Source organism: Grampus griseus (genome assembly GCF_964374135.1).
Source record: "Grampus griseus genome assembly, chromosome: 6".
NCBI classification, from domain to species: domain Eukaryota; kingdom Metazoa; phylum Chordata; class Mammalia; order Artiodactyla; family Delphinidae; genus Grampus; species Grampus griseus.
The window spans coordinates 53185785-53211749 of record NC_139000.1 but is presented as its reverse complement, the minus strand read 5'-3'; the positions used below and the strand labels follow the sequence as shown (position 1 = coordinate 53211749).

Sequence of the window (25965 nt, the reverse complement as noted above, 5' to 3'; positions counted from 1 at the left end):
ACCCCAGTTCAAGTACAGATTCTCTAGAGAGGTTTCTTCCTCTAATCTACCCCTTGCCCTTCACACTTTCTCACACTTGCTCCAGGGCTAACTTAGAGGACCAGTGAGGCAGCCTCGCAGCGCATCACAGCTCTGTGGGTCTTGGGGACGCAGGACAGATACATGCTGATTTTTCGTGCTACCTGTTTTAGGTACCAGCAGTGTTTCTATGGGGTTAACCTGTCCAGTCTCCAGGGTGCTGCGGTGGACGAATACTTCAGACAGCCAATAGTAGTAAGTGTGTTCTTTCTTCCCATGTGTTTATCTATTGATTCATTCACTTACTAACTCAGGCACCCGGGACGCACTGTGCTCTCAGGCTCTGTGCTAAGCCATCACAGAAGCAAAGAAAGAGCTCCTTGGAGCACTATGTTTCAAGTTTTCCAGCTCTGATCTCCCGAGCAATTAGGAGAATTCTCAGAGAATGATACTGTTGAAAGCAAGGAGATTTTCCGTGTGCCCTTCAGTAAGTAACTTCTGCTTCTACACCTGTCCTGACTCACCCCATGCACATACTCAGCCCTCATACTTGTTCAATAATTCACATCCTCCCATTGATTCCAGTGGCCCAAGGCATAATGAAAGGGGAAGCTTTGGATAATAAATAGCTTGGAACAGGAGTTTTGTTGTCAGACAGATTTGGGTTTCAGTTGTGGTCCCATCTAGCTGTGTAACCTTAGGCAACTTAAGTTTGCATTATCTGAAACTCTTTCAGTTTTAAGTGGAAGGAAACCCAACTCAAACTGGCTTAAACTAAAATGAAATTATTGGTCCTCAAATATTGCAAAGCCTGGAGACAGAGCTTGCTTCAGGGACCTGTTGCAGGAGTTCAGACAATGTCACAATGGTCTGGTTTTTCTATTCTCATCACTTATCTCCATTTCCTCTGGTTTTACTCTGTTCCTAGACAGGATCTCTCCTCATGGTAGCAAGATGGCAGCAGAAGCTACAGCTTCAGATTCTTACAACTCTGAGTCCCACAGGAGAGCCTGCCTTTTCCTAATAACTTTGGCAAAACCCCCAGAATTAGTTTAGATAGAGCCTGCTTGTCCTACCTTGGGTCCTGCGTCCACCTGTGAGCCAATTCCTGTCTTCAGGGGAAAAGTAATGCTCTTCGTTGGCCAATCTGAGGTCATAGGCCACACCTGGAGCTGATGGTCGACTGAATTCCTATGGAACTTCTCGTAGTGTCTAGAGGAGGTAAATTCTGGATGGTCCAAAAACCACCAAATGCCTGCTCCAGAGTCGTTGGTGAGGTTTAAATGATATAACCTAGTAAAGCACTTACTAAATAAAGTGCTTACGAAATAATTGTGAGCTTTTATTATTAATATCATACTCATTAAGCTCATGCCCTCTAAATTCTAACTCTTGTTGACTTAAAATTTCAGGAGGAAAGCTAGACTGCAATCTTGTTTGAGTTCAGTTTATTCTGATAGAAAGGTATCTTTGGTTTTTTTCCCCAAGGACACATTCGACATTAGGATTTTGATGGCTCGGACAGTCAAGTACACAGTAAACTTTATGGATGCAGAAGAGGCAGATCTCCACAGGTTGGTACCAACCAATGTTGCTCTTGATTTTTAAAATCTCCTCTACCCTCCCCCATCCCCCAAACTTCAGGGCAGAGTTCCACAGCTCACACAGGGAAGAGGTTTCAGGTGTGAGTCACACACAGGCATGGTCCATCAATTACTAGTTTCATTTATTGCAAAATGAGGGAAAGGATGCCTCCTTCATAGGATTGCTTTAGGAATTGAATGAGAAAAATTAAATAGTAGTAGCTAATGCTAACATAGCGAGACACTGTTCTGAGCCCTTTACACATAATGACTCATTTGATCCTCCCAGCAACCCTATGCAGATGGTACTGTTTTTGTCCCCACTTCACCGATGACAGCAATGAAGCAGAGTGGAACAGCCAGTTGCATACACAGAATTATGTAAAATGCACAGAATTAGTATGTGTGTTAGAGGGAGTACTGAACCTTTCAGAAGGCCAGCGTCTGGGCTTTTTAACCACTTACCCAGGCCAGTACCACAGTAATGACCAGAAGAGGAGCTGCACCTTGTTGAGTGCTTACTACATAGTAGGTAACATGCTAAGAATTTTACACGCACTGGCTCATTTTCAAAGAGGGCCCTCAGTAAGTGTTAGTTTTTGCCCTCTTTTTTCCACTTGAAGAGACTCTGAAATGAAGACTCATTTCTCAGGTGGTGATATGAATCCCCTTCGGATGACCTTTCATTAGTATTTTACCCTTTTCTGCCTGAGAAGATTGATATTTGTATTTTTTTCTGGGTAAGAAATGTAAGACCCAGCTAGGTTATAATTTGCCTGGACTACCGAGGAAGCAAGAGTCAGACTTCAGAAGGTACAGCTGGCTAACTCAAACCATCACCTATCTTGAGATCATGATGGACAAAGGATGCTCTGTCAGTCAGGATTGGCTAGAGCGTGCTGCAGTAACAAAACCAAACTTCGGTGACTTATGATAACACAGGGGCCTTTCGCCCCTACACTGTTTTATTCATGTGCACCAGCTTTAGCTCCATGCAGCATCGCCAACCCCAGCAATCAGGCTGGTGCAGCAGCCTCTGTCTGTAACAAGGCTGATTACTGAGGAGGAAGAAAGAGCATGGCAAAGCATGTACTGACAATAAAAGCTTCTGCCCAGAAATGACACAGCTCACTTCTGTTCACATTTAATTGGTCAAAGCAAATGACGTGGCAGTACCTAAGCACAGGAGGGTGGATGAATGCAATACTACTGTGCTCAGAGCAAGAGAAGTGGCATTTGGGAACAAGTCTAATTACTGCCACAGGTCAAGACAAAATTGACTTCCATTGGCTTTATTTGCTGCTCTGAGCTGCCTCCTGAGTCAGGGAATTTTTTGAAAATTATGTCTTTGTTGGCGTTTCAGAGATGTCATTCATTCATTTGTTGCATTGATTCAGCAAATGTTTGTTAAGATTCTACTTTGTGCTGGGTGCTGTACTGGTGCTTGCACGGATACATTAAGTAATTTCTTAAGTCTCTCGTTGAGGAGCTCGTGGTCTGTTTAGGGGAATTCCAAAAGTGGGAGGAAATAATTACAGTGCATTAACAAACAAATTCAATGTGACAAGTATGATGGAAAACTCCAGAAATGCTGTTGACTACTGCAGGGTAGAAGAAGTTAGGCCTTTGGAGGCACCATAAATGCAAATAATCTTAAACATAACATTTTCCTTTGAAAATCTCTAGCACATTCACTAAAATGTGTCTCCCTGGAGCAGTACAGCCCCAGCAGTGGACCAATAATATCATCTTTTAATTGTGGAATACTTCGAAATTTACAAAGCACTCTCATATACATTTTTTCCCACTTGACACACACAAGAACCGTGAAAGGGAAGTAGAAGAGAGATTTTGCCCCTCTTCAACGAAAGAGGAAACTGAGGCTCAGAGAATTAAGTGACTTACCAAAGTTCCACAGCTAAAACAGGTCCAGCTTGTAGATTTTGTTGTATCTTTTCCAACATTCTTTCTCTTCCAACTTACTCTGCATTTGGCATCAGCGATGGCCACTTCTGCATGACTCTTGCTGTAGCCTGGTGGGAAGTTAAATTGCCTCCCTGAAAAATAAATGAACTATGACAGTGACCTTCTGAGATTGATGTTCCCCCCTTGTGGTCCATTTCCTCTTTTAGGGGCCTGAGTAGCCTTTCCCTTCTGAACAGCTGCATAGGGGAGCTGCCACAGCCCATGTTTTGGCTTCTGGAAGGACGGTTGTCAGCTATGTCCTGAGTCATCCTCCTGTTCAGTGGTCCAACCCAGCTCCGGATGCTGCACTCGCCCTGTGGAGTTCTGGGTCACTGCAGCACAGTGGGCTGGTCCTTGCAGAGTTTCATCAAGAAGCAGCATTCTCAAATGTGCAGCATCACCCAAGCATTAATCACCCACTAAGGGAATCTTGCTGCCAAAGCAAGAGCGCTTAAGAGAAAAAGAAAATGTTCTGTGAATGTTCCCACTGATCTCACAAGTGTATCCAGTATGTCTGTCAACAACAACAACAATAATTCCAAGTGTTTCTTTTTTTCTTTCTTTCTTTTTTTTTATTTCCTTGCAGAGTAGAAATTCCGTTTGTGTTTCAGATTGTGCAGTCTGGACTCATCCACGGCCTGGCATTCTGGTTCGACGTGGCCTTTGTTGGCTCTCTGTAGGTATCATACCCCTTCTTTACCTGCTCTCTCCCATGCCATCCTCTGCTATTTGTCCCCATAACTTTAAAGGTTTTAAAAAACTAAGCTCAACAGCCGTAATATTTGTTTCTCCACATTTCCAGAAAATAAACACTGATGTTAATGTTACTTTTAGATTTTAGAGTGAAATGAAAATAAGACAGTTTTCCGTAGTTGCCATATCAATTCTGGCTAAAATACTCTTAGGCCAGTTGTGTTGGGCTTTGGAGGAGTCAGAAGAGGGCCTGTGCTTTATCAACCAGCCTGTTCTTTTCCACAATAGATGGGGGCATGGGGGAGGCCAGCCCCTGGCATTGTTTCCATCACACCTAGTTATAGAACCTCTTGTGTCTGAGTCATATCTCAAATCATACTTTCCCCCATGTTGGTTCACAGGTTTCCATTTCACGGTCTAGAATCCTTTTTCAATGATCAGGCAGGCGGCATTAGGTAACTTCCCCCTCTGTGCACTCCTCTCTCCCCTGCTGGAAAGGTTTGCAAGTTGTAGGGGAGAGACCACCTACTAGTTGACTGTCAGTGTTGGGTGTGCTTTTAAGGGCTGCGCTGCTCCTATGAACCCCAAGTCTCTGCTCTCCTCCTGACACCCTGCTCTCTTCCCAGGCTTCTCCATGTGTCCCAGCTAGCAGTGAGGGTTGATCTGGGCCAGCGACCAGGCAGAAGGAGAACTGACAGTACACTCTCCTCCACTTCTTATAAAAACATCCAGGCTCTCCGTAGCATCTACTGAGAAAGACGTGTCTTTGGGTCTGTGATGCAGCTCAGGGGGCTTGGGGGACTCAGGGGAGGCCGGGACCCCTGGAAGCCTTGTGTGGGCTGACAATCAGAGAGAAAGGAAACAATGTACGAGTCATTCCTATTCCACACAGCATGTGTGTTCAAGGAATCTGTGCATCTATTTCTCAGACTCTCCCCCACTAACATCCCAAGTAAACGAATTTGTTCTGCAAGCGTAAGGGAGGTAAGCGTGAAGCCGCCTGCTTCAAGGGGGAAATCTCTTTGAAGTTAAATGCTTTGTCTTAAAAAGCTGTAGAACACTTGCATTCTGCTCCGTGGTACAGCTGAATATATATTTTGATATAAAGGTGGTTTATATTACTTAGCAGTTAAATTATATAAAATTACCCCCGAAAATCTTCAAGGCAAAATGTCCTCTCTAGCAATTTTCCCCGTGTTCAGTGTGCACCTTACTACCTGCAAGCCCATGACCACTGCCTAATCGCAGGACAGGTGACCCTAGCATTCAAAGCACCAGCAGGGTGTCCCCACTTCTTCATATGAAATGAAAGACATCAACTTGAACACACACACGCACACACACACAGACACACACACACAATGTCCACACACACACACACGCACACGCACACACACACAGACACACACACAATGTCCGGGCTTGAAGGGCAGTAGAGGCCATCTGCCCCCGTAGTTTTTCTTGCTTCCAGAAACCCCATCAGGACCCCTGAACAGGTGGGCATGAGACAGTAAGAGGCTACACTCCAGACTTCTCACCCTGCCAGACTTTTCCAACAAATCAATTCCCAATTTAACTCTGCTGTTATCAGGCTTCTAATGAACTTTGACATAGCCATACAGATTGATAGAGTGACCAAGTGCCTGGGTTTGAAGCCTGGCCTGACTCCGTAGGGTTGTTGTAGGATTTAATGGGCTAATTACATAATGCTCTTGGCACTGTACCCAGCACATAGTAACTGCTCAATAAATTGAGCTATTCACATCTTAAAAGTGTTCCATGAGTTAATACACAATGAAAACCACTTGTCCCCAGTTCAATCCATTAATGTGGGCCTGGAGCCTAACTGGCTTTTAACTCTTGCCTTGCCCCACAGGGTAACAGTTTGGCTGTCAACAGCGCCCACTGAGCCTCTGACTCACTGGTATCAGGTGCGGTGCCTTCTTCAGACTCCTCTCTTTGCCAAGGAAGGAGAGACCCTCTCAGGGAAAGTGCTGTTTGTGGCCAATAAACGGTAAGCAGGAGAGTACCGACGGATCCCGCCTGTTTCCTGGGCGCTGACAGGTGGGAGCGAGAGGAAGCTGGCAGGGCCCTGAGACTCCAGCACCAGAAATGGACAGCAGCCTTTACAGAGGCCTGGCTGAGTTTGCTGAGATGCCCTCAGCCTCAAAGCCTGCAGGGCACACGTCACCTTGCACTGAGCACGGCCAGGAAGAAAAACTTAAGATAAGTCAAGGGCAGTGTTCCCCACCTGACTGCAGAGGGAGAGGGAGGGAGGGAGGGAGGGATGAAGGAAGGAAGGAAGGAAGGAAGGAAGGAAAGAAATCCATCAGCTTCTGGGAGCACTTGCCAAAGACTTGAATTATCAAGCGCTCTAAAACCCACGTCAGCTTCCTGGCCTTACTTCCATCTGTCTAGCCACACATCCCCAAATTTAGTACTGGGAAATCGATCTGTACTGCAGGGGGAAAGTACTGCAGGGGTGGTTCATGGTGTGTGAGGCAGGACCGGCTGCTTCTCTCTGGTAATGGACTCACGAGGTCTCAGCAGTGAATACTTTGACTTACCTCATTTTTAGAAGGCTCTATTTTCTTTCATCTTGTTGGAGCTTTTCCTGGGTGAATTAGCGGAGAAAGGCATAGAGGAGCTCAAGGACTCTCAGGATATTACGGGTACTCAGAGGTCATCTCATCCAACTTTCTTCCCTCCCTACCGGCACTCCCACCCCCACCACCTTCCTTGGACCTGTGCTTAAACACTCCAGTGACAGAGAGCTCACTACCTCACCAATCAACCCTTCCACTTTTAAAGTCTTTATTTTTTTCATGACAAAAACCAAACATGTTCACATGTAAGTTGAAAACTACAAAAGTGTCTAGAGTCCAGCCATGCTCCCACCCTCACCCCATCCCCCAGATGTGAGCCCTTAGTCTTTATCCTTTCAAGTCATTTTTGGTGTATGTACCAGCAAAAACATCGTTGTAGAGTTGTTATTGTTTTATAGGAAGGTTACACTAGCAGTCTGCAACTTAAGTTTTCGCTTAGTAATAAGTCCTAAATCTGTACAGATAGATCTGCTTTGTTCTTTTCATAAGTGCAGAACAGCCAAGGACATGGATATACCATAAGGTCTTTTTAAAAATCCCTGATTCACTGACATTTAGGTTGCTTCCAATTTTTTTTTTTTTTTGGCCATTGCAAAAAATTCTGCACTAAGTATCCTTGAACGTAGAGCTTGCACAGTGACATGAATATTTCTAAATGAGATGCCTAAAAATAGAAATGCTGGATCAAAGGGTAGGTACATGTTACAGTCTACTAGATCCTACCTTTCTCAGTGACTGCACCAATTTCCACTCATACCAGCAACAGATAAGCAAACTCTTTTCTCCACGTCTCTCCTGAAACTGGATGATAACTGTCTCTATGGCTTTTGCAAATCCAATAGACTCCAAAATAAGTGTTTAAAGTTGCATCTGGTTGTTTTGGTTTATAATTCTTTAATTACTTATAAGGTTATGACTTTCCATATAGTCATTGACTGTTGACTACTTTCTTCTACTTTAGACATCTTTAATTATTAAAAAATTATTCTTGCTGTTGATCACAGATCTATTGATACTTCCTGTAGATTCAACTCATTGATCTTAGTTATGTTTCTGAATTCAAAAGAAATAGGTCTGTTCCAACCTCCAAATGGCAGTTGTTCAAGTATTAGGAGCATCTTACCGAATATACTCCTGGTCTTCCTGTCCTCAGGCTAACATCCTCAAGTCCTCCCTCCTATAAGAGTGATTTTGAAATAGTTTAAAATTCTAAGTCCTTCCCTCTGGAAATACGCAGGGTCTCAATGTCCCCTTTAAAATAGTTCTCCAGAAAAGGGAACCCTCTTGCACTGTTGGTGGGAATGTAAATTGATACAGCCACTATGGAGAACAGTATGGAGGTTCCTTAAGAAACTAAAAATAGAACTTCCATACGACCCAGCAATCCCACTACTGGGCATACACCCTGAGAAAACCATAGTTCAAAAAGCGTCATGTACCACAATGTTCATTGCAGCTCTATTTACAATAGCCAGGACATGGAAGCAACCTAAATGTCCATCGACAGATGAATGGATAAAGAATATGTGGCACATATACACAATGGAATATTACTCAGCCATAAAAAGAAACAAAATTGAGTTATTTGTAGTGAGGTGGATGGACCTAGAGACTGTCATACAGAGCGAAGTAAGTCAGAAAGAGAAAAACAAATACCGTATGCTAACACATCTATATGGAATCTTAAAAAAAAAAAAAGGTTTCTGAAGAACCTAGAGCCAGGACAGGAATCAAGACGCAGATGCAGAGAATGGACTTGAGGACACGGGGAAGGGGAAGAGTAAGCTGGGACGAAGTGAGAGAGTGGCATGGACATATGTACACTACCGAATGTAAAATAGATAGCTGGTGGGAAGCAGCTGCATAGCACAGGGAGATCAGCTCGGTGCTTTGTGACCACCTAGAGGGGTGGAATAGGGAGGGTGGGAGGGAGGGAGACACAAGAGGGAGGGGATATGGGGATATATGTATATGTATAGCTGATTCACTTTGTTATGAAGCAGAAACTAACACCATTGTAAAGCAATTATACTCCAATAAAGATGTTTAAAAACAAAATAAAATAAAATAGTTCTCCAAAACTAAATACAGGACAGCATACATGTCCTGGCAAGTGCTGGCTACAAATCGACAGTGAACGCTGCTGTTAATTTAAAGTTTAAGTTAAGTTAGGGGCCATTTTACTTGAGTGTTTAGATTATTAAAAGCAAAAAGTATATTTTTACATGACCTTTAAGTCATTTCTCCCTTCTCCTAGTATGCAGCTGATTTTTGTCAGCTTCAATTCAAGTTTTTGTATTTATTCCGCTTATGCATTTATCATGCTGTTTTTAGATCCTTACTAGAGCCAATGGATTATCTTACTTAAAAAATTTTTGGGGGGTAGCATGTTAGTCCTACCATTTTGTATCATTTGCAAATTTAATAGGCAAACTTTTATTTAAAAAGTATTAAGCAGAGAGAGGCCCGGGGTGTAAACCTTCCTTCAAAATTTGCATAGCCTAATTATCCTGAGCAAAAGAAGCCGGTCTTAATATGTTACATACTGTATGATCCCATATGTATGACTTTCTTGAAAAGACAAAACTATAGTGATGGAGACAGATCAGTGGTTGCCAGGGGTTATGGGTGGGGAGACAGTGTGACTGCAAAGGAATAATAACATCCTGATTGTGGTGGCAGTATTTACATAAATCTATACATGTGTTCAAATTCACAGAACTGTACAGCAAAAAGGGGGGCGGCAGTCAACTGTACTGTATAATTTAAAATATAAAATAAATAAGATATTGATTCAGAGGCCTATTCCACAATTAATATAAAGCTATGTTAGAAATAAGACAAATAAGTTCTGGGTATTTAAGGTACAGCATGGTGGTTATAGTTAATAATACTGTATTATATACTTGAAAGTTGCTAAGAGAGTAGATCTTCAATGTTCTCACAAGAAAAAAAGAAATGGTAATTATGTGAAATGATGGAGGTGTTGGCTAATGCTATGGTGGGAATCATTTTGGAATATGTAAGAGTATCAAATCAATGTGCTGTTTACCTTAAACTTACACAACGTTATATCTCAATTATGTCTCAATAAAGCCCCCCCAAAAGAAATTTTAAAAAGTTGCATAGCCTAATCTACACCCTTTGGATCTGGCCTGGAAGCAGCTCAAAATGCCTCCACCTGTGCTCATATCCAGCCCACATTCCTCCATCCAGGCCAGAGGAAATGTGAACCAACCTTTATTGAATGTGATTCCAGATGAGCTTAACCTCTAGTTTCACCCTCATTGCCCAGTCCAATAACACTGCCACAAAGGGAAATGAAAGTAATTGGACACAGCTATTACTATTCTTTTGTGAAACTATGCTATATCTCTAGTTTTCATAACTTTCTATCTCCTTAAATGGCTGTTTAATTTTTTAATAGATAATATAGTTACACTGTACACAACAGAAATGTACAAAAAGGCTTACAGTGGGCTTCCCTGGTGGCGCAGTGGTTGAGAGTCCGCCTGCCAATGCAGGGGACACGGGTTCGTGCCCCGGTCCGGGAAGATCCCACATGCCGCGGAGCGGCTGGGCCCGTGAGCCACGGCCGCTGAGCCTGCGCGTCTGGAGCCTGTGCTCCGCAACGGGAGAGGCCACAGTGGTGAGACGCCTGCGTACTGCCAAAAAAAAAAGGCTTACAGTGAAAAGTCTTCATCCCGGTGCCAGACCCCATTCATTCCCCTCCTCCTGCTCCAGCGTGAAGCCACCGTTAACTGTTCCTTGTGTATCTCTTAGAGTTTCATTTTGGATATACAGTTAGAAAATACTGTACTTGTAGGAATACTTTTCCCTCTGTTTTTATACCTAAATGGCAACATTCTATACCTGTTTGCTACATCTTAATTTTCTCACTTAACAATACATCTCGAATGCATTTCCATATCAGTACATTGAGATCGTTCTCTTCCTCTGCCTTGAGTTACGGTATTTGTGCATCATTGTCTTCCTTCATAAACATTATCACTTCCTTCATGGAGGTAAGGGCTTCATTGCAGTTTTAAAAATTTGTAACAAAATATTTGCTCACATTTTTCAATTTGTGCCATCATTTATCTACTGTGTGTTTTTTTAGCTGTTAGTAAAATTTCTACTCTTTTCCTGCTTTTTTTCTAACAACATCTTTGTATTAATGTTATGGTTGTTCATCAGCCAATATTAGTGAGACTTTTCTGGACAGCAATTTACAAGAAAGAAGTTCCTATGGTGGGGAGAAATGTGACCGTCTTCGTGCTGTTGTTCTCAACTCACACTTTCTCTCCTTCTGTGCTGCTACAGAGTCATACTGCTTCCTGCAAATATGGCTCCTCTTGTGATTCTTTATATAATTCTTTATGTTCCAGTTCCACGAGAATTTCTGCCCAGTAGCCTTGCTCACCCCAATTCCTGCACATCATGTTACAAGAAATAAAGCTTTTGTGTTCCAGAAAATGTATCTGCAGGTAGTGTATTTGTGTAAGTACCTTCTGAGATGTGCTGGCCCGGGACTGTCTTGCCCCTCTTTGCACTTCTGTACTTTTTCCCATACAGCTTACAATCAATCTCAAGTGCTTTTGCAGCCCTTACACCTAAGTTGGAGATGGCAGATATATCTTTCTCCCAGTTTTACAGAACAAGTGGTCTGTGGTCTGCAGTATCTTTCTATTCTCCTTGTTTGGGGAGTGCTTCTAGGAGGAAAAGTGAGAACTACTAACTTATACCCAGTTCTTCCTGGAAGTCACCACTTTATTCCTAAATCCTTATACATCACCTGTTTAATGACTAGTTATTTAAAAAGTGCTAAGGAGCAGTAACCAGCATCTGCCTGGAGTTTTGGACTTTGCCTTTTCTGCTTTGTGCAAACCAGGATAACGTTCATTTGCTTTCAAATATTTATATTTTAAGGTATCTCAGGGTGTAATTAGGTGAGTGAATTTAAGTCATCTTCTTCTCCCGCTCCTTTTTTCTAACGTATCTTGGGTTTCATCCTTATCAGTCATATTTTTCTACCCTCCCTTCCTTCATTCCCCCAATAGGCAAGAAGAAAGCAAAGCAAACCATGTTCACACCCCTGCCTCATGACTCCCAGGGCTCCCTCCTACAGCCCTCTACACTTTCATCATGGCGCCTTTGTTATGTTGCTGTTATTTGTCTATATGTGAGCTCCCACAAAAGAGGGCCTGAGTCGTATTCTATGGTGCCCCTCCTCACTTAATACATTCCAGAGATTCAGCAGTGGTGTGGAATGACTACCGGAATGCTGAGGTCATATGCTGATGATTCCTCTATGATTAAAAATGTAGCCCAGCACAACTGAAAGAAGATGCGGATATACCATGGGCATGCAGTGCTTTAGCAGGAGGAAGAAAGGGAGGAAGTTCTGTATCTTATTAGACCAGCACCCTTGTGTAGTGAAAGAAACTAGGCTTTGGAGTCTGGATGTAGCCCGGTTCTGTCCCGTCTCTTTTCCATACTGGTTGCTACTTGAGTGATCTTGGGCAAGTTAATGAATCTCTGTAACACCCCAGTTTCCTTACATCATCATCTATAAAGTAGAATGTATAATAATTGTCTCACTAGGATTTTGCAGATATTAAGGGAGAAAACATAGTATAGTAATTAACACGTATGTCCACAGTAAACCTTAGTTCCATTTCCTCTTTCCTTGCTCTCTTTCTTACTCTCATTGTATCTCATCAGATTTTTTTTGTCTTAAAATTGTTTTCCTTGGTATTTTCTGCAAACCTCAGCACTTCCTTAATGTCAGGGTTTTCACACTATTTTTTAAGTAAGGGGCTGCCTCTTTGTTCTGCCTTAGATTGGACCTCCCCTTCCCTTATCATCAAATATTCTTTTAAACTTTGACCTCCTGGGAGAACTCCCTGGGCAACCACACCAGTGTGACAATGACTGCCCTTTTCTTCCCTGCCAGGAACATTTATGATTGTATTGGTAGCATTTTACTTCTGACAGCCTCCCATCATTCTTGAGTTGTCATTCATTTTATTGCTCTGGACAGTAAAAGAGAACATCTCTTTTTTATGCAGTTTATGAAATTTATATCCCTAAAGTTCACAGAAATGGTCTCCAAAGTTGATTATGCGCACCTATGAGTAATATCACTTTATGCATGTGTTCCCCAAGTACACTAACATTTCTCTTTTAATTATGTGAATGTGGGCTTCCCTCGTGGCACAGTGGCTGAGAATCCGCCTGCCAATGCAGGGGACATGGGTTCGAGCCCTGGTCCAGGAAGATCCCACATGCCACGGAGCAACTAAGCCCGTGCGCCACAACTACTGAGCCTGCGCTCTGGAGCCCACAAGCCACAACTACTGAGCCTGAGTGCTGCGACTGCTGAAGCCCGTGCGCCTAGAGCCTGTGCTCCGCAACAAGAGAAGCCACCGCAAGGAGAAGCCCACGCACCGCAACAAAGAGTAGCCCCGGCTGGCCACAACTGGAGGGAGCCCACACACAGCAACGAAGACCCAACGCAGCCAAAAATAAAATAAATATATATAGAAAAAGCTTTAATTATGTGAATGTACTACAGTAATAATAGTAGAAAATACAAAACCAAGTGCTATAGATAGACCTATATGGATGTATATATATGTGTGTGTGTATATATATATATATATATATATATATATATATACACACACTATATATATACACACAGGCATAGATAGGTCTACATATACACATACAGAAATTCATACAGTGTGCATTTTATAAGACACAAAAATAAAACTAAAAAGAATTTAAAAAATCAATATGGCTTATCGCTGGATCTAGCTCAGCTGCTTATCCTGTGCCAAAATGTTTTGAAACAAAATTTAAAAATTTTGGATCCCTAGCGAAGGTCTGCTGTGCTCAGGTGTGCTGCCAGAGAAGTTGGTTTGCAGAGACTTTGATGAGATGCGTGGTTTATAAAACTAGAAGACGTGCTGACCGAAGAATGAACACTTTGGAAGCTTCAAGTGCTGCTGCTATAATGCTCAGCATGAGACTGCTTCACCTTGGACTTCAGCGAAGACAAAACCGCTCACAAGGTATGGATTCAGACAGCTGTAGCGGAAAGAATTCTAGGGGGAAACTATTGTGCACACTTCGGTGCAGTGAAGGAACAAATCTGAACTTTTCACTGACCACACTGAGCCATGGCAGGACATGAAGCTCTTTTTTCCTTCCATTAGGGAGATAGGACTTTGATGAGGGGTAAAGAAGAGGAGTGGGTTGTAAAAAGTATAAAGTGGCAATATTATCATATTTAGTACATGAAAAAGAGCCCTGCTGAAGACCCTGCAGCAAGAACGTACTGATTGTTCTTCCGAATCACAGCAGGAACCGTCCAGCTCTTAGTTGCGACCAACCTGACTCTGCGCATCCACAGACACACACATCTGAAAATACTTCCGAGGGCTCAGTTTATGCTCTAAGTTCTACATTAATTACTTCAAGTATTGTTAATAAGGTGTCTTCTGTTTCGTGAAATGTGTTGGTGTGTCCCTCCCTGACTTGTTTGCCAGGCTGATCTGTCAGCCTTTCTACGATGCCAGCAAAGGTTGCCCCCTCCTGAGGAGCTCACTGTTTCAATGTCTAGTTCTCAAGTCTGCCTTCACGTATCACAAATGCTGTGAACTACTGGATGTGGGTATCATGGAAGAGACATTTTAAAACAAAAAAAAAGTTCCAAGTCAGATGAGTTGAAATGAAATAGGATCAAAGGACATTTTTAAAAATATATGGCTATGGAGGGGCAGAGTCAAGACGGCCTACTAGGAGGACACGGAGTTTGCATCTCCTCACAACTAGGACACCTACCAGGCACCAGTGGGGCACCACGGACACCTAAGGGGACAGGAGGAACCCCCAGCGACCGGGTAGGATGGGGGGAGTGAAGGGGGAGGAGAAGTGGAGGCAGGACAGGACTGGCGCCCCTGGGGGGCGGCTGGGGGAGGGGAAGGGATCCCATGCCCCAAGGGGGAAATTGGGGAACCATTGGGAGGGCAGAGGATCAAAATGGAGTGTGGCCAGGTTTCCCCTGCCCACTTGGGTACCCAGGAACCTGCTGACATCCTGGGCCTGATCCTCTGCCCACCCAGGTCCCCTCCAGCCCTGCAGGTCCTGAGGGAGTGGGAGGGAAGGAAGGGGGAGCAGAAGTAAAGGCTGGACTATGGGACTGGCACCCCTGATGGGCAGCTGGGGGAAGGGAGGAGTTCCTACACCCAGCGGGACCCACCCATGGTTAGGGGTCCAGCGGGGACAGGGGAGACCGTGGGGGAGACAGTGGGGGCAGTGCGTGGAGGAATGGAAGGGAACACGACCAGTGCTTTCCCTGTCCACTTAGGCACTGGGGAGCTTGTTGGGGTCCTGTGCCTAACCCTCTGCCCTCGGAGCATCCCTCCTGCTGCGCAGAACACAAGCTCCACCCCTACACCCCACCCAGGGCCCCACCTCTACACTCTGAGATCCCCTCCAACGCGCTGGACCTAAACCCCACCCACACACCCTCACACAGGGCCCTACCTCCAAACTCCAGAAATCCACATTCCAGAGGCCCTCCTCTCCACATGCTGCTTCTCCCCTTCCACACAGGTCCTAAGCAGAGGGCCCGCCCCATGCTTGAACGTCACCTCGCCTAGGTCCCTCCCCACCCTAAACCCCACCCCTGCCTAAGTTCCACCCCCACCTAAACTCTGCCCCCATAGGCAAGGATTTTTTTTTTCTTTTTTTCTCTTTTAAATTGGGGTTCTGTTTTACCTTGTTGATTCATTGTTGTTGATTGTTTTATATTTTTATTTTTCCTAATCTTCTATTTTTCTCATTTCTTTATACTTTGTTATTCTCTCCTTTTGGCTTGTCCCACCCCCCTCCCCTTTTTTATTTTATGTGTTCTGGTTTTATTTTACCTTGTTGCAGTTGTTTCAATTATAGTTTTATTTGTCCTAATATATTTCTTATCTTTTTGAATTTATTTTGTTTTTTATTCTTTGATATTGTACTGCTCCTTTTTTTTCTTCTTCTTTTTTTTTTTTTTTTTTTACCACGCTACGAAACTTGTGGGATCTTGGTTTCCAGGCCAGAGATCAGGCCTGAGCTCCTGTGTTGGGAGCTCAGAGTCCAAACCGCTAGACTAACAGAGAACCTCAGACCCCATGGAATATCTATCAGAGTGAAGCCACCCAGTGGTCCTCATCTCAGCACCAAGACCCGGCTGTATCCAAAGCCTGCAACTTCCAGTGCTGGATGTCTTAAGCCAAACAAGCAGTAAGACAGGAATATAGCACCACCCATCAAAAAAAAAAAAAAAGACAACAAAATGTATTACAGATGAAGAAGCAAGGTAAAAACCTACAAGACCAAATAAATGAAGATGAAATGGGCAACCTACCTGAAAAATAATTCAGAGTAAAGATGATCCAAAATTCAGAAGTAGAATGGAGAAAATACAAGAAATATTTAACAAGGATCTAGAAGTAAAGAGCAAACAAACAGTGATAAACAACACAATTACTGAAATTAAAAATACTCTAGAAGGAATCAATAACAGAATAACTGAGGCAGAAGAATGGATAAGTGAGCTAGAAGATAAAATGGTGAAAGTCACTGCCAGGGAGAAGAATAAAGAAAAATGAATGAAAAGAATTGAGGACAGTCACAGAGACCTCTGGGACAACATTAAATGCACCAACATTCGAATTATATGAGTCCCAGAAGAAGAAGAGAAAAAGAAAGGGTCTGAGAAAATATTTGATGAGATTATAGTCGAAAACTTCCCAAATGTGGGAAAGGAAATAGTCAATCAAGTCCAGGAAGCACAGAGAGTCTTATACAGGATAAACCCAAAGAGAAACATGCAGAGACACATATTAATCAAACTCTCAAAAATTAAATAGAAAAAATATTAAAAGTAGCAAGGGAAAAGCCACAAATAATATATAAGGGAATCCGCATAAGGTTAACAGCTGATTTTTCAGCAGAAACTCTTCAAGCCAGAAGGGAGTGGCAGGACATATTTAAAGTGATGAAAGGGAAAAACCTACAGTGAAGATTACTCTACCCAGCAAGGATCTCATTCAGATTTGATGGAGAAATTAAAACCCTTACAGATAAGCAAAAGTTAAGAGAATTCAGCACCACCAAACCAGCTTTACAACAAATGCTAAAGGAACTTTTCTAGGCAGGAAACACAAGAGAAGGAAAAGGCCTACAAAAACAAACTCAAAACAATCAAGAAAATGGTAATAGGAGCATACATATCGACAATTACCTTAAATGTAAATGGATTAAATGCCCCAACCAAAAGACATAAACTGGCTGAATGGATACAAAAACAAGACCTGTACATATGCTGTCTACAAGAGACCCACTTCAGACCTAGGGACACATACAGACTGAAAGTGAGGGGATAGAAAAAGATATTTGATGCAAATGGAAATCAAAAGAAAGCTGGAGTAATAATTCTCATATCAGACAAAATAGACTTTAAAATAAAGACTATTACAAGAGGCAAAGAAGGACACTACAGAATGATCAAGGGATCAATCCAAGAAGAAGATATAACAATTGTAAATATTTATGCACCCAACAAAGGAGCACCTCAATACATATGGCAAGTGCTAACAGGCATAAAAGGAGAAATCAACAGTAACATAATAGTAATAGGGGATTTTAACACCCCACTTTCACCAATGGACAGATTATCCAAAATGAAAATAAATAAGGACACACGAGCTTTAAATGACACAGTAAACAAGATGGACTTAATTGATATCTATAGGACATTCTATCCAAAAACAACAGAATAGACTTTCTTCTCAAGTGCTCATGGAACATTCTCCAGGTTAGACCATATCCTGGGTCACAAATGAAGCTTTGGTTAATTTAAGAAAATTGAAATCGTATCAAGTATCTTTTCCGACCACAGTGCTATGAGACTAGATATGAATACAGGAAAAAATCTGTAAAAAATACAAACACATGGAGGCTAAACAATACGCTACTAAATAACTGAGAGATCACTGAAGAAATCAAAGAGGATATCAAAAAATACCTAGAAACAAATGACAATGAAAACATGACAACCCTAAACTATGGGATGCAGCAAAAGCAGTTCTAAGAGGGAAGTTTATAGCAATACGATCCTACCTTAAGAAACAAGAAACATCTCAAACAAACAACCTAACCTTACACCTAAAGCAATTAGTGAAATTAGAACAAAAAAAAAACCCCACAAAGTTAGCAGAAGGAAAGAAATCATAAAGATCGGATCAGATTAAATGAAAAAGAAATGGAGGAAACAATAGCAAAGATCAATAAAACTAAAAGCTGTTTCTTTGAGAAGATAAAATAACCTGATAAACCATTAGCCAGATTCATCAAGAAAAAAAGGGAGAAGACTCAACTCAACAGAATTAGAAATGAAAAAAGAGAAGTAACAACTGACACTGCGGAAATACAGAGAATCATGAGAGATTACTACAAGCAACTCTATGCCAATAAAATGGACAACCTGGAAGAAATGGACAAATTCTTAGAAAAGCACAACCTTATGAGACTGATACAGGAAGAAAGAGAAAATATAAACAGACCAATCACAAGCATTGAAACTGAAACTGTGATTAAAACTCTTCCAACAAACAAAAGCCCAGGACCAGATGTCTTCGCAGGCAAAATCTGTCAGACATTTAGAGAAGAGGTAACATCTATCCTCTCAAACTCTTCCAAAATATAGCAGAGGAAGGAACACTCTCCAACTCATTCTACAAAGTTACCATCACCCTGATGCAAAAGACAGACAAAGATGTCACAAAAAAAGAAAACTACAGGCCAATATCACTGATGAACATAGATACATAAATCCTCACCAAAATACTAGCAAACAGAATCCAGCCACACATTAAAAGGATCATACACCGTGATCAAGTGGGGTTTATCCCAGGAATGCAAGGATTCTTCACAATATGCAAATCAATCAGTGTGATACACCATATTAACGACTTCAAGGATAAATACCATATGATCATCTCAATAGATGCAGAAAAAGCTTTTCACAACATTCAACACCTGTTTATGACAAAAACTCTCCAGAAAGTAGGCATAGAGGGAACCTATCTCAACATAATAAAAGCCATATATGACAAACCCATAGCCACCATCGTTCTCAATGGTGAAATACTGAAACCATTTCCTCTAAGATCAGGAACAAGACAAGGTTGCCCACTCTCACCACTGTTATTCAACATAGTTATGGAAGTTTTAGCCACAGCGATCAGACAAGAAAAAGAAATAAAAGGAATCAAAATTGGAAAAGAAGAAGTAAAAGTGTCACTGTTTGCAGATGACATGATACTATACATAGGGAATCCTAAAGATGCTACCAGAAAACTACTAGACCTAATTAATGAATATGGTAGAGTAGCGGGATACAAAATAAATGCACAGAAATCTCTTGCATTCCTATACACTAATGATGAAAAAATCTGAAAAAGAAATTAAGGAAACACTCCCATTCACCATTGAAACAAAAAGAATAAAATACCTAGGAATAAACCTACCTAAGGAGACAAAAGACTTGTATGCAGAAAAGTATAAGACACCGATGAAAGAAATTAAAGATGATACAAACAGATGGAGAGAGATACCATGTTCTTGGATTGGAAGAATCAACATTGTGAAAATGACTCTACTACCCAAAGCAATCTACAGATTCAGTGCAATCCCTATCAAACTACCAATGTCATTTTTCACAGAACTAGAACAAAATATTTCACAATTTATATGGAAACACAAAAGACCCTGAATAGCCAAAGCAATCTTGAGAAAGAAAAACGGAGCTGGAGGAATCAGGCTCCTGGCCTTCAGACTATACAACAAAGCTACAGTATTCAAGACAGTATGGTCCTGGCACAAAAACAGAAATATAGATCAATGGAACAGGATAGAAAGCCCAGAGATAAACCTACGTGCATATGGTCACCTTATCTTTGATAAAGGAGGCAAGAATATACAATGGAGAAAAGACAGCCTCTTCATTAAGTGGTGCTGGGAAAACTGGACAGCTACATGTAAAAGAATGAAATTAGAACACTTCCTAACACCATACAGAAAAATAACCTCAAAAAGGATTAAAGACCTAAATGTAAGGCCAGACACTATAAAACTCATAGGAGAACATAGCCAGAACACTGTATGACATATATCACAGCAAGATCCTTTTTGACCCACCTCCTAGAGTAATGGAAATAGAAACAAAAGTAAACAAATGAGACCTAATCAAACTTAAAATCTTTTGCACAGCAAAGGAATCCATAAACAAGACGAAAAGTCAACCCTCAGAATGGGAGAAAATATTTGCAAATGAAGCAACTGACAAAGGATTAATCTCCAAAATATACAAGCAGCACATGCAGCTCAATATCAAAAAAACAAACAACCCAATCCAAAAAATGGGCAGAAGACCTAAACAGACATTCCTCCAAAGAAGATATACAGATTGCCAACAAACACATGAAAAGATGCTCAACATCACTAATCATTAGAGAAATGCAAATCAAAACTACAATGAGGTATCACCTCACACCCATCAGAATGGAATCACCCAACAATCTACAAACAATAAATGCTGGAGAGGGTGTGGAGAAAACAGAATCCTCTTGCACTGTTGGTGAGAATGTAAATTCATATAGCCACTCTGAAGAACATTATGAAGGTTACTTTAAAAACTAAAAGTAGAACTACCATATGACCCAGCAGTCCCACTGTTGACCGTATACACAGAGAAAACCATAATTCAAAGAGAGTCATGTACCACAATGTTCATTGCAGCACTATTTACAGTGGCCAGGACATGGAAGCAACCTAAGTGTCCATCGACAATGAATGGATAAAGAAGATGTGGCACATGTGTACAATGGAATATTACTCAGTCATAAAAAAACGATATTGAGTTATTTGTAGTGACGTAGATGGACCTAGAGATTGTCATACAGAGTGAAGTAAGTCAGAAAGAGAAAAACCAATACCATATGCTAACACATACATATGGTATCTAAAAAATAAATCTGATGAATCTAGGGACTGTACAGGAATAAAGACGCAGACCTAGAGAATGGACTTGACATGGGGAGGGGGTAGGGTAAGCTGGGACGAAGTGAGAGAGTGGGATGGACATATATACACTACCAAATGTAAAATAGATAGCTAGTGGGAAGAAGCCACATAGCACTGGGAGACAGCTCAGTGCTTTGTGTCCACCTAAAGGGGTGGGATAGGGAGGGTGGGAGGGAGATGCAAGAGGGAGGGGATATGGGGATATACGTATGCATATAGCTGATTCACTTTGTAATACAGCAGAAACTAACACAACATTGTAAAGCAATTATACTCCAAGTAAGATGTTTAAAAATATAGAAAAGCCCACAGAAATGAGTGCTTAAAAATATATATATGGCTATGTCTTCCTCTTATTTTGTTTGTCCTCAATAAAATCTAGACCTTGAGTTACCGGTTTCACAGAATCTGACCTTATATTGAAACCTACCGAGGCCACTATTGGGAATGATAGGGAGGGATTTATATCACTCACTTATTTCTGGAATTTAAAAAAGAAGCCTAGTTATCAAGGAAATTCAAATTCAAATAATAATATTTTAATCCCAAACATTTAAATATTAAGAATTGGAAAAAGTATAATGAAATTAGTAGTTTTATGCTTTGTAGGTGAGGCGGTAATTTGGTACACTTTCTGGAAGATATTTTAGCAGTAGTTCTTCAGAGCCTTAAATATGTTTTATATGCTTTAGCCTGGTGAGTCTACCTCTAAGAATTTATCCCAAGCAAGATAATCCTAGATAGTACGTAAAGATGTATTACAGGAATGTCTTTTGCAGAGAATTTCTGTCATAAAACCAGATTTTTGTTACCATAAGTAACAATATATTATTATAAAAACATAAATATTTAACAATCAGAAATTGCTAAATGAATTGTGCTATACCCACATAATGGTATTGACAAATACATTGTTGAGAATTATAGGATAAATGCTAACGTTAAATAAAATAAGGAGATAAGGACTATTTAAGCAATTTAAGCGTGATTTTGCTAAAATTTTATATTTATAAATGTAGGGAAAATTACATAGAAGGGAAATATTCTACAATGCTAGTTGAAGGAATCCTTGTCTAATGACATTATGGATTATTCTATTTCTATTTTTCCTTATTTTTCTACAGTGAGTATGTCACCCTTTTATAACCAAAAGAAATACATATGTTCTTGAGAATGACTAATAAAAATCCCACAAACATAGCCCCTTCAGATTAGTCATCAAGGATATAGCATATTACCTGTTATTATTAGCCGCTTCTTCTCACTGTAATTGCTTGAGGCTTTGTCTGGGGTCTCTTAAAATCAATCACATTTGTTGGCTGTTTTACGTCAGCTTGAGGTTTTAGCTTAGCCAATTCTCGCGTGATTAAGATTGTTTTGGTACATCAGTGGTGACCCATAAAGGGTCTCTGTTACTTAAAGCCATTTCTGCCATTGATATTGATAAAGCTTTTTTTTTTAAATACTTTAATCAACCAGAAATACCATTACCTTTGTAATATTTAAACCAAGAAATTATAGCTATCAGACTCTTGTAATAAACAGTTTGCAAGCAAACAAGCCTTCAGTTACCTCTACCAATATTAATCATATCCAAATAAACAGATACAGAAACGTATAAGATGCCAAACACATGCTCTTAAAACCCGCATGAAGTAGGTATGCGTAGGTGATGCCCAGGACTTCCCTGGGGGTCCAGTGGTTAAGACTCCACGCTTCCACTGCAGGGGGCATAGGTTTAATCCCTGGTCAGCAAACTAGGATCCCACATGCCACATGGTGCACTCAAAAAAGTAGAAAAAAAGGAAAAAAGAAGGTGCCCTAAATATATGTGACTGGCTAACACCAGCCTTGTGAGTTGATATGTTGGTTTTCTTTTTCTGCCTTACAGACAGAGCTATGACATTCAGATCGTGGCGCTGGTAAACCAGACAGGCTTGAGGTCTGGGAACACCCTCGATTTAAAGAATCCTTTCTTTAGGTAAGAAATGCCCTCATCCATTTCACACCTATGTATATAGGATCTCAATTGACCATATGACTAGGTAAAGAGGTTTAGAATAATTCTATCTTTCCTAAGAGGAGAAAAAGCATCTATTCTTCTCTAAGGAGACTTGGATCCTGATATGGAGTTGAGTGTTTTAGGTTCCATTAAATAGAAATCTATATAGAACAGTCTGATCCTGATACAGCACAGGAGAGTCCTACAAAGTGAATCCTCCTTACAGCTGTGTGACCTCAGGTAAAGTCACTTTCCTTCTGGCATTCAGTTTTCTCATCTGCAAAATGTAGAGTTTAAAGATGATCTTCTTTGCCCTTCATTCACTCTGGGATGATTTTACGTAGCAGTTATTCCAATGCACCTAAAACACGAGTCCATTTAAAGTAAATTTTTTTAGATGTTTTTTGAGAGCATGTAAGTCAGGACATAATTTTCTTTGGCAGCTGTGCCAGAGATTTTGTCTCTGGCCATCAGATTTTGTCTGATACAAAGAACTTGCCACAGGGGGTTGGATACAACAAATGTTTGTGGAAAATCTCCCCATTTGCATAGCTGTTCAATATGAGCCAATTAAATATCCACTCATGAAATCAGCCACACAAAACCACGGGACACTGTCACTCTTGACCTTCTTAATAGAAAGTGACTTTTCTCTCATATTTTAATGTCTCCCCAAGGCTTTAATTCAAGGCATCATGTCTGTATAGTATTAAAAAGCTTAAAGAAAAGGGGAAACTCAGGAAACCACACCAAGAATTCTTTGGCCAAGATGGGAGAATGAAATGTTGACCTTGAAGCAGGGGAGGCGAGGCTGTAATTGTATATGTCGTATGTAGGCTGTCACACACAGTGTGACTCTTTGAAACCTATTGCCAGTTAGGGATATGGATCTGTCTCGAATTCCGAGGGAAGAGAGAAGTCCTCGCTCCCATCCCTTTGCACAATCCTGCCATGTTAAGGATAGAGCACAGGTTTTGGGCTCGGAGAGAACAGGCTGACTACTCACCAGTACTATTGAACCTGCCTAGCCCTCAGTTTTCTCATCTGTAAGATGGGATAAACAGCATACCTCACCAGGCGATTGCAAGGATCTATAACATGTCCAAGTACGTAGTAGTTCACATAACTGGTGCTCAATAAATGGCACTTTCTTTTCTTCCTGTTCTCGGCTCACCAGCTCTCTCTCTGAGTAAATAGATGTGGATTTGTAGTTCATTCCAAACAGAATCATTTGGGTTTTGGAAAAGCAAATGAATTCTTGTAGGGTTTCAGAAAACCCACTTTTGAATGAAAGAACCACATAAGCTAGTAACTCTGAGTCCCCCTTCCACTTCATCACACAAGACCAAGGTTTGAACCAGAAAACCACGGAGAGAGGGCCCGGGCCTTGGCCAGCCCCTGCTTCGCACGAAGACATAAACACAGTAGCCACAGGTCAAAGTGAGAGTGTCAAAGGTCTGCTGATGCCTAAGATGGCTACAGCCCTGTCAAACAGATGGACAGTGGAGCAAGGGGCAGATACCTTTCCTTTTCCCCTTTTCCCTCACTCAGCAGCAAGTCTGATTCATGTATTTAATTAAGCAAATGAGGTGCTTGAAAATGTAACTTCCCTGGGGATCACAGATCTTGCGTATATTTCTTCACCATCCCTTCCTGATGTCTAGGCCTCGGTATCCTCAATGGAGATGTGGGCTAACTGACAGAACTTTTGACGAGTACTTGGTATATAGTAGGTGCTTAGTTAAATGTCCAACAGTGTTAATACCCTTCTCCTCCTCCCCCACATGCAACTCCAGTTTGCTATTGCAGCAACCGAGAAGCAGCAGCCCAAGGGAGAGAGAGAGAGAGAGAGAGAGAGAGAGGGAGTGAGAGAGAGAGAGAGAGAGAGAGAGAGAGAGAGAGAGAGTGTGTGTGTGTGTGTGTGTGTTGTATGTGTGTATTTGGGAGAATTAAAATAAATGGCATTACTCAGAGGTACAATTGGTAATACAGCCTCAGAATAACTTTCTCTCCATTTGTTTTTTATTCCGCCCATTTTTAGGGCACAGTAGGCCCTACTGACACACAAAAGCAAAAGATTCGTTTTGGGGTTTTGGCAGATCCCCAATACCGTCTGGCCACCAGTGACATGCTAAAAACATGTCAAGATCAACAAATTAATTGCTGAACACATGAGCATCCACCATTACACATAATGTGAAAGTTTCTCTTTCTCCTTGGGCAGTGTCGGGGGGACTTTTATTTTGACTATTAATTATTTTAAAGTAATTTGAAAATAAAAGAAGAGCTAACAGCTGTTCCTAAAAGTGAGCAAAGGCACAAAACTACTCTATCAGGGAGGGAAAGTTCTCCGGTAACCTAGTACATCTTCCAAGAACTGTGAGATTAGTCCTTCATCATTAGGGCCCCACACAGTCTGTCCCAGGACCTGGCTGGGCCACTCACTGTGCTGGGCTGTGGAAATGCGGCTGTGACCAGGGCAGGTGCAGCCCCTGCCTCCATGAAGCTCTCATTGTAGTGGGAGGGAAGTGGGCATTAAATAGCTATCTGCATAATTAATTATATCATCATTACTGCAATAAGTGACACGCAGGAGAAGTAGAGGTCACCAAGAGAGTGTTAAATCCATAAAACCACCACCACGGGTGCCCCAAACCCAGAAACAGCTGAAGCTGCTTCAGAGCACCAGGAGAGAGAGCTCTGAGGTACTGTTGCCAAGTCCCACTAAGGAAAGCTGGGTCCCACTAAGGACCCAAAGTTTCCTGTTGAAACTTGAGACCTTAATCAAGTTTGCTCACTTCTGAGAAGCCTCCCAAACCCGAGGCTGGCTGAGATGCCCCTTGCACATCACTCAAAGAGCCCTGTGCAAATAACCACTTCTAGGGTACCTGGATGACTCTGTCTCAATTATTATTTTATTTGTCTGCAACGCCACATACCTTGAACACAAGATTTT

At 41.5% G+C, this 25965-nt stretch overlaps 1 protein-coding gene across 1 annotated transcript in view; it reads left to right on the top strand.

The window, feature by feature from the left end:
* LOC309824145 (histone-arginine methyltransferase CARM1-like) overlaps positions 1–25965 on the top strand; it is a gene marked incomplete at its 3' end in the record, with an annotated part of 142908 nt that overhangs the window by 77013 nt on the left and 39930 nt on the right. The window contains exons 6-10 of the mRNA XM_082656891.1: positions 192–273; positions 1507–1592; positions 4153–4242; positions 6136–6273; positions 22899–22988. Of these exons, the coding sequence (XP_082513017.1) occupies positions 192–273; positions 1507–1592; positions 4153–4242; positions 6136–6273; positions 22899–22988 (486 nt within the window). The remainder of the gene's footprint in view (positions 1–191; positions 274–1506; positions 1593–4152; positions 4243–6135; positions 6274–22898; positions 22989–25965) is intronic.